Raw genomic sequence first — 8,402 nt, forward strand, 5'->3', positions numbered from 1 at the left:
AGATGAAGGCGTAGAAGTGAAAAGCTCACCCAAGGTTAAAACTTGGTAGGAGGAAGTTTCCAAGGTTGCCCTTTCTAGGACGGGAAAAGGCACAAGAGACCATTTCCCCAATTAAAGAGAGTAGATCGATAGAAGATCCTGAGGAAGTGCGGATGTCATTGGCAGTCACGTCAAAGCCAATATAGGAATCATTCTCTGAAGACCAACAATTGCCCAAAGTGCAGATGTCAGAGTTAGTGTTTCAAATCCTCTCCGTGGGAGCATGAGGTCAACATGGCAACGATTCCCAAAACACTTTCCGAGGATACTCTCCTAGGTCTCTCTGAATCTAGAGCAAAAGAGGATAAGACTATGAGAGATGCAGAAGTTCTCATGACATTCACTTCAGTAGTGAATCTATTGGTGACTGAACCAAAGAGTTTAGGGCAGCCCCAGAGCCTACTAATTGACATGACTCAAAAATAAGTAATAGAGCATGGAGTGCATCGTGACCATGTAACATGCGGAAGCTCTGGGAGTCTTCTTTCAGCCCTAAACACTCTTGGAAACCATCTGATGCAAAAACGCAGGTATAGAGAGAGAGTAGAGAGAGAGAGAGAGAGAGAAGTGCTGGAAATTCAGTGTATACTATGGTACAAAAAGGTACATATCTGCAGCCCTTGGCTGCCTTCTTGAAAAGGTGGTAAAACACCCAAAATTCTGCCCTAGACTAGGACTCCTAATGACTCAAACCCTTAGTGGGCTGAATGAATAAAACCTTGAGCATGTGGACCTATTTATATGGGTCTTTGGACACTTTATGCTGGCCGACTGCTGGTCGGCCAGTTCCATGTCCATACAAGCCCTTTTAGCCCTGCCCGACTGCTGCTGGTCCTTGTCCTTGATGCGCATGCTGCCCACCCTCTGCTGACGTAAGCCGACATCTCTTCTGGCAGCCAGCATCCACTGTCCTGCAAACCGACAGCCATCTGATCCATGCTTTGCTCCAAGTCCTCTTCAGATGCTACACCTGAAGCTCCTACATTCTGGTTCTACCTATCTTCTACTGGTTCATGGTCTTTATCTGTTTGCCTCTTCTGGATCTAGCCCTGAGAATGTCCATGGCATCTGTGATGCACATGACATCCCCCTCTGCTAAACTTGATGACGGGAATCCAACCTGCTCTTGGATGACTGTCATCATCCCAATCCTTTTTCTGAAGTCCCTCTGTCATCCATCCATCCCTGGCAAACCTTTTTCTCTGAAAACCCGGCCTGTTCTCCAAACCACTCTGTCTCTAATGAAGATCTATGCATCTGGTCTTCCTCTAGTCCACAATCCATTCCTACCCTGACTCTGAACACCGTCTTGGTCTTCATTCCTGGAACTGAGTTTGGCACTCTCACATCACCCTTGGAGGATCAACCTCCCTTGGGACCGTTACCTGAGAACCTATCTGGCTCACGGAACTGCCATCCCCATCTCGCACTGTGGAACACCACCAACCAACCTCCTGGGAATTCTTCCCGCTTCTGTGCTCCTCGCCTTGGGCTTCGAATCCGTGTACTTTCCTGTACCTTAGACCTGTACACCATCATCTGGGATTGATTCAACGTTTAGCTTTGCTGAGCTTGATGCTCTGATACCAATGTAACATGCGGAAGCTCTGGGAGTCTTCTTTCAGCCCTAAACACTCTTGGAAACCATCTGATGCAAAAACGCAAGTATAGAGAGACAGTAGAGAGAGAGAGAGAGAGAGAGAGAGAGAAGTGCTGGAAATTCAGTGTATACTATGGTACAAAAAGGTACATATCTGCAGCCCTTGGCTGCCTTCTTGAAAAGGTGGTAAAACACCCAAAATTCTGCCCTAGACTAGGACTCCTAATGACTCAAACCCTTAGTGGGCTGAATGAATAAAACCTTGAGCATGTGGACCTATTTATATGGGTCTTTGGACACTTTATGCTGGCCAACTGCTGGTAGAGAGAGAGAGAGAGAGAGAGAGAAGTGCTGGAAATTCAGTATAATCTATGGTACAAAAAGGGTACATATCTGCAGCCATGGGCTGCCTTCATAAAAAAGGTGGTTAACACCAAAATCTGTCCTAGACTGGGACTCCTAATGACTCATACCCTTAGTGGGCTGAATGAATAAAACCTTGAGCATGTGGAACTATTTATATGGGTCTTTGGACACTTTATGCTGGCCGACTGCTGGTCGGCCAGTTCCATGTCCATACAAGCCCTTTAAGCCCTGCCCGACTGCTCTGCTGGTCCTTGTCCTTGATGCGCATGCTGCCCACCCTCTGCTGACGTAAGCCGCCATCTCTTCTAGCAGCCAGCATCCACTGTCCTGCAGCCGACAGCCATCTGATCCATGCTTTGCTCCACTCCTCTTCAGATGCTACACCTGTTTGCCTCTTCTGGATCTAGCCCTGAGAATGTCCACACCTTAATCCAATGTGACATGGACATGCTTCCCACTTACCGCCGCCGCTGCCTTTAGGCAAGATTAGGGGCAACATATTGTTCAATTTGGACAAAGTTGACAATGCAATAGGCACTCAAAGGTGCTCAAGACATGCATCAATGAATGGGACACAAATTGGGCACAATCTAAGCATGTTTAAAGACCTTTTTGATGAAAATATTGAAACTAAAACTCATGGCCAACCAACCATTAGATTCCTATATAAAGGCAGGTCAGGATCATTTGTAAGTATCCATTAGCTGGAGTCTACTATGAGAATTCACAATAGTGCCACCACGTCCAAGAACAACCCAGTCCATCAGGATGACCACGAGGCAACCACCACAAGCACGAACACCACCCCCCCTTGGACACTGTAGCAAACCCCCCACCGGGCTCCCACTCCCGGTGTGCTACCCCCAAAAATATCGGCCGGGGGAGATAACTATGACAAGGTGCAACTCTAGCCTATATATAGCTCTTCAACTTCCCATGTTTCTGCATATGGGATAATCCAGCACGCCTTCCAGTCATTTCATGTTAAAATTGCCTCTAACACCCTCCTCCATTCGAGCCACCAGAAGACAGGAGCAAGGGTTGCCCACGACCACAAGCCCAAGCTATGATACCATGTGAGATTCACAGTGGCACCACCATTTCCAAGCAAAACCCAAGCCATCAAGACAACTAGGCAATGCACCACCAAGAAGCAACCACCACAAGCACAAACACCACACCCGCTTGGGGCGCTGCAGCAAACGCCCCAAGCGGGTGTGGTGTTTGTGCTACCCCCGAAAAATTATCGGCCGGGGGAGATAACTATGACAAGGTGCAACTCTGCATATGGGATAATCCATGACACCTTCGAGTCACTTCATGCTCAAATTGCCTCCAACATCTACAAGACCGGAGGCAATGCAAAAAGGACCCTGAGTGGATCACATAAGAAGCTATGATTCAGCACACAACCTTGGAGCATGTAAAAGTGGAGGACAGCTAGGAACCTTTTGTATGCATTGTAGCTAGTTTGCACAACATACCAGATCATATCTTAGTGCAGACCTAGGACATCATTGTATATATTCATGTTTTGGCAAATTTCCAGTAGATCAAGTCCCTCTCTCCTTCTATATTGTGCCTTGCAGATTTGATTAGTGATGCTCTCTCTTGTGCTTAGTGTTAATCACCACCACCTTCTGCAAACATGCAACACCTCCTTGCCAGAAAGCAATCAAATAAAGCAAAAAAGCTTTCGAACTCAAAGCAAGTACCCTTATGTCTAAGGCAAGGTTCCTAGTAGTTTTTTAGACAAATGATGAGAGCTCATTCTGATTCAAAATCTATTGATGGCTTGATTCATACAATTGTGTTCCCCTCCCCAAGTCAATTAGTAAACGACAATTCATTAATGCAAGGGATTTGGATGAATAAAGTAAGTTAAATGGGATTTCATCAGCAATTACGCTCAGGGTGAATGTATAGCACTAGTGATTCATGTGCCTATTCCACAGAGTTCTACAAGATTCCACATAGGGCTGACAAATCCCTCTTCCTTGCCCTTCAGCATGGATCACAGTTGCAATGCCCTCATGGTCATAGTTGCATGCAACGAAATGGCAACAGAGGCAGATGATGTCTCCACAACGGAAACAGCTTGAAACTAAGAAACAGAAACAACCGGGAAATGGCATGTCTTTAACAATATATAGATGTAAATAGAAATGATGAAAAAGTTGAGAGAAATGGAGGAGAAACTTGATATAGATCATAATCTAATAGAGATAAGAAGGAAAATTAAGGAAAATCAAAACTTACACCATGGGAAACTTCTCCGATGAGGTTAGGAAACAGGAAAATGGAAATGGAAACGGCTCCTCCCAAGAAATTTTCCACAACTTTTGGCTAGAAAACAGCCGTTTCCAGATATACTATGCTCATAATGCCAGCTACTACTGCGCTATTAAACTTTCCCTGAATGAAAGGAATAGACACTTGCCTTCAGAGGCAAGTTTGGGGTGGTATGATGTGTTGAAAAAAACCTGCTAGGTCCTGCCTACTCTACGCTCCGGGCTAGGTCCTGCCAAGATGCCTCACCAGTCTCTCTGAGCTAGATACAACAAGCTTGATCTAGTCAAAGCTGTATTGACAGCAGACAAGGAGAAACCAGGGGTGATAATCAGCACATTACGAAGAAGTCCAAGCTTCTGTCTAAATTTTAAGTAATCTAAATGTGCCACTTTGTGAAATCCTAAGTTCCCCTAGACCACTGTGCAGACCACATTTGTTATAATAAGTTGTACAAATAGCTATGCAAACACTATTGTATCAACCTCAACACATACTTCAAAAACAAAAGTATGTTTTACAAGGTACAAAATAGAATAAAAATATAAGACTCACACTACTTGATTTAACTATATAACTGTTGAGTTATTCTTTGGTTTGAAAATAAAATGCTAAAACTGAAGAGTTGTGAGCTAAAAATTGGCTTGACAAAAGCCACAAAGTATACAGAACGCTGGAAATGAATGCAGCTAATCCAATGGTGCAAGCACTTCATTGAAATGAGTATTACTTACCATGAACAACCCACTTGCAACATTCACACCCATCTCAGTTGATTTCGGACTGGGACCTAAGCGAGAATTTTCTTCCCAAACTGGCTTGATCTTAACTTCTGCTGGAACACAACTGTTTGTAGCATCTGTAATCCTAGCATCCACCTCAGAAATCTTCCTTTCTTCACAAAGGCCATTCTTGACACTAAATTGGGCATCTCTATGGTGCTCCTTTTGTATCCCTCCAACAAAACTGTCACCACCTGCCTTCATGCTATCCTCTACTGTAGTGGACCCCAAATCATCAGTCCTATCCTTAAACAGTTTTTTCAGAATACTAGAAGGGCTCATTCCATCCTCACGCCGCAAGTTGAAGATCTTGGAGTCCTCTGTATTGCGATCTTTAAATAGCCTTTTGAAAAAACCCTCTGTCCCTGGGCTATTTTCAGAAGTGCTTAAAGTTGCAGATTCTGACAAGATGGGCATGGCTTTATCTTCCTCTTCAGGATGTACCCTAAAAAACCTTCGAAAGAGAAAGAAGTCAGGACCCTCCTCTTCGTCAACGTTGGAAATTCCTTTCTCCTCTTCATCAGGTTTCTCTTTATCGTCTCCTCTTTCCCGGTCATCGCTTTTGTCCCGAAAAAGCCTTTTAAAAAAACCCTCATCTTCCCCCATTTTGTTTCCCATTTTTTCTTCTGTCTCTACCTTGTCCTTAAACATCCGTCGAAAGAAACTCTCAGAGTTGACAAGCTCATCACTGCGCACAGCTTTCTCTTCGTCATCCTTCTCTCTCAAAAGTCTTCGAAAGAAACTGTCAGACTCACCATCCTTGGACCGTTCAGTCTCATCATCGTCCTTGTTCTGAAACTTCTTCATAATTGCATGCACTTTGGGACCTGGCATCAGCTTCTTCAAAACCTTTAAGGACGAGTCCACATCTTCTGATGGGCTTCGACTTGTCTCTTCCTCAATCGCAGGAGTTGGGGAACCAACTGGAGATGAAACTTTCTGTGAAGGGGGTGAGCCAGTTAGATTTAGAAGTCGGCGAGATGAGAGAAGCTTAAACATACGGTTTTTACTACTTGGGCTTGTTTCAGTCTTCTTGGGTCGAACAAGAGGGGGCCAGTCTCCCATCAAAGCTGCCATCTGACATTTTTCTAGTAACCTTTTTAATTCTTTTGCATCATCATCCTCCTCCGCTTCTGCCAGTAAAAACCAGTGAACTTTCAAAGCAATCCTCAGTGACCTGGAACAGCCATCCATCATGAACTTTTCCAGTGCAGCACTAGATTTGTGCACCATCATGAAGCAAAGCTGGAAAAGGTAGCTTTCAACACCGGACAATGGGAGCGTATACATCCTGTTGCAGAGATAATCTCTGACCCCCTGGTGCTCATGCTTAAACAAGTAGCTAACAGCAATCCACTCGCAGAAAAAAGCTGAATCAAAAAAGCGTATGAGCCATCCATTCTCCCCCACTGGACTTGGGGTCTTCAATATTTCTCTAGGGGACTCTTCTGAATCTAGCCCTAGTTGAGAGTTGTAACCAAGAAGGCGCACCATAGCCCCGTTATTGCAGATCTTTGTACTACTTGTCTCAGGCAGCCAAAGGCATCAACCCCATAGTGACTTTTGATGCCCTGCGATAAATAGCTTCGTCCATGTTCGTTTCACCTGGCCAGCCTAGCAGAAAGAAAGCCCAAACCATGCTGCAGATCTCTGATGAATTTTTGAAATGTCCTTAGTGGAACTGATCCTTGAAAACAGTTTCCGTGTGATTGTAGCTCCCACAATCACCAAACAAAATACCTGAACCAATGCTTGTACATTACTGATTGTTGCATGGAGGAAATGAACTTGAACATTGCAATTTGTAGGCCCAGGAAATAAACTTGAACGTTGCAACCTGTAGGGCCCGTTTAAAAAATGTCATCTATTCATATGTGATACTTTATCATAAGCCTGTGAACACATCGGGCAAAGAAGAAAATCAATGTCCTGATGCAAACCACGTTATAAATTGAAGGGAGAAAAAGCATGACGAACCTGATGGAGATCTGGGCAATGGAGCAAGCCGTCGAAATGAGCGGAGGTGGGGGATAGGATGATGAGATCTGAAGCCAGAAAAAGAGAGGAGGCTAGCGCTTGTTCAGAAGAATGCAAATGAGAGATAATGGCGGGGAAAAAAGATTCGCTGCTGCCGTTCCTTTCTCCACTTCTTCTGTAGTTGTTGCTTGGCGATGGCGATAGGGCAGGACCGATGACAATGGTAATGGCTATTGGAAATGGCGATGGTACTAATTTAAGGGCTACGGTTAGTGCTGAGGTAGAAAAGAGGGAACGTCAGTAAGTGGTGATGTTGCTGCACCTCCTTCCTCGACCTCCTGCCTGACAGCACTGCTGCTGCTTAGTACTGGCGATGACGATGGAGAAATTGCTGCGGATAGCGCTAAGATGCACGGATTTCCTGCTTCCGACGCTGCTGGCTCCTGGCTTTGTCTGATGACGGCGGCGATGGCGATGGCGATGGTGCTATGGTCTGGGGAGGAATGGAAAGGAAAGAACAAGGCAAATGGTCCAACCCGGTTTCTTAGATGGCTATGGGGATGGTGGTACGAAAGAACGAATACGGCGAACAACTCGATTGCTTTCCCGGCGACGGCGATGGAGATAGCGATGGCAACGAAGGATAGGTTTTGCAGGAGATCTTGGAGGAGGTCCTGGCTATGACGATGAGATGATGCTAGGGTTTGCAGGCGATCGAGACGAGTTCTGCTCCTGCTAAAATTTTGTTCCTCTTTCGGTGGAGAAGACGAGCTGTGGTTTTTTCTATGACAACCCATGTGTTCGCGTTATTTGGATGCCCCCGCTCCATTTTACCCCCCTTTTGTTTTTTGCGTGTGACCTGTCCCTCCCTCCCCTTTTAAATTTTGAACTGCGATACAGGTCTTTTAAATAATTCTTTTTTCTTTCCTCAAAAAAAAATAACGCTTTTTTTCAATAGTGGGATTTTCAAGCTTGAGATTCAACCCCTCCATCGAGAAGAAATCAAACCCGCAACATCGCGCTCGGAACTCTAACCCCTTCACCAACCACTGCAAGGGAAAGGTTAGGTCAGTCTCTCTGTAATTGTCCATGGCCTCTTCTTCCCCTTCTGCTCAGCCTTCCCTTCCTCTCATAGCACACTGGTTCCCTTGTGTATCTCATGCATTGTGCCATCGAAGGTTGCTTCGAGGATCGCGATAAAAGCATTTTTCATTTCCCTAACCCAAGTCTTTGTTTATTGGGAAATAAATTTAGCTTTTTCAAGAGAAATTGCATCACCTCCTTTAGCTAATCAAGACAAACATCTTCCACTATTTTATAGGATGTAAAAAGCATGATAGCTCTGAAAA

The 8,402-nt window shown here is 44.9% G+C and overlaps 1 protein-coding gene across 9 annotated transcripts in view; it reads right to left on the bottom strand.

The window, feature by feature from the left end:
* LOC147603517 (phosphatidylinositol 4-kinase beta 1-like) overlaps window positions 1–7,874 on the bottom strand; it is a 30,562-nt gene extending 22,688 nt beyond the window's left edge. For 2 of the 9 annotated variants that reach the window (XR_015265641.1, XM_086796818.1), the window contains exons 1-2: window positions 7,054–7,869; window positions 5,029–6,969 (exon numbers count right to left, since the gene is read on the bottom strand). Coding sequence is in view for 7 of the 9 variants with exons in the window: in XM_086796818.1 (XP_086652944.1) it covers window positions 5,029–6,570 (1,542 nt within the window). In the remaining 2 variants the exon portion in view is untranslated. Of the gene's footprint in view, window positions 1–5,028; window positions 6,970–7,053 lie in introns of all 9 variants that reach the window. The other 7 variants (XM_086796823.1, XM_086796819.1, XM_086796821.1 and 4 more) reach the window with 5 other exon arrangements.
* Window positions 7,875–8,402: the final 528 nt, after the last annotated feature.

This window comes from Cibotium barometz, chromosome 64 (assembly GCF_041138505.1).
Source record: "Cibotium barometz isolate CiBa-2024 chromosome 64, ASM4113850v1, whole genome shotgun sequence".
NCBI classification, from domain to species: domain Eukaryota; kingdom Viridiplantae; phylum Streptophyta; class Polypodiopsida; order Cyatheales; family Cibotiaceae; genus Cibotium; species Cibotium barometz.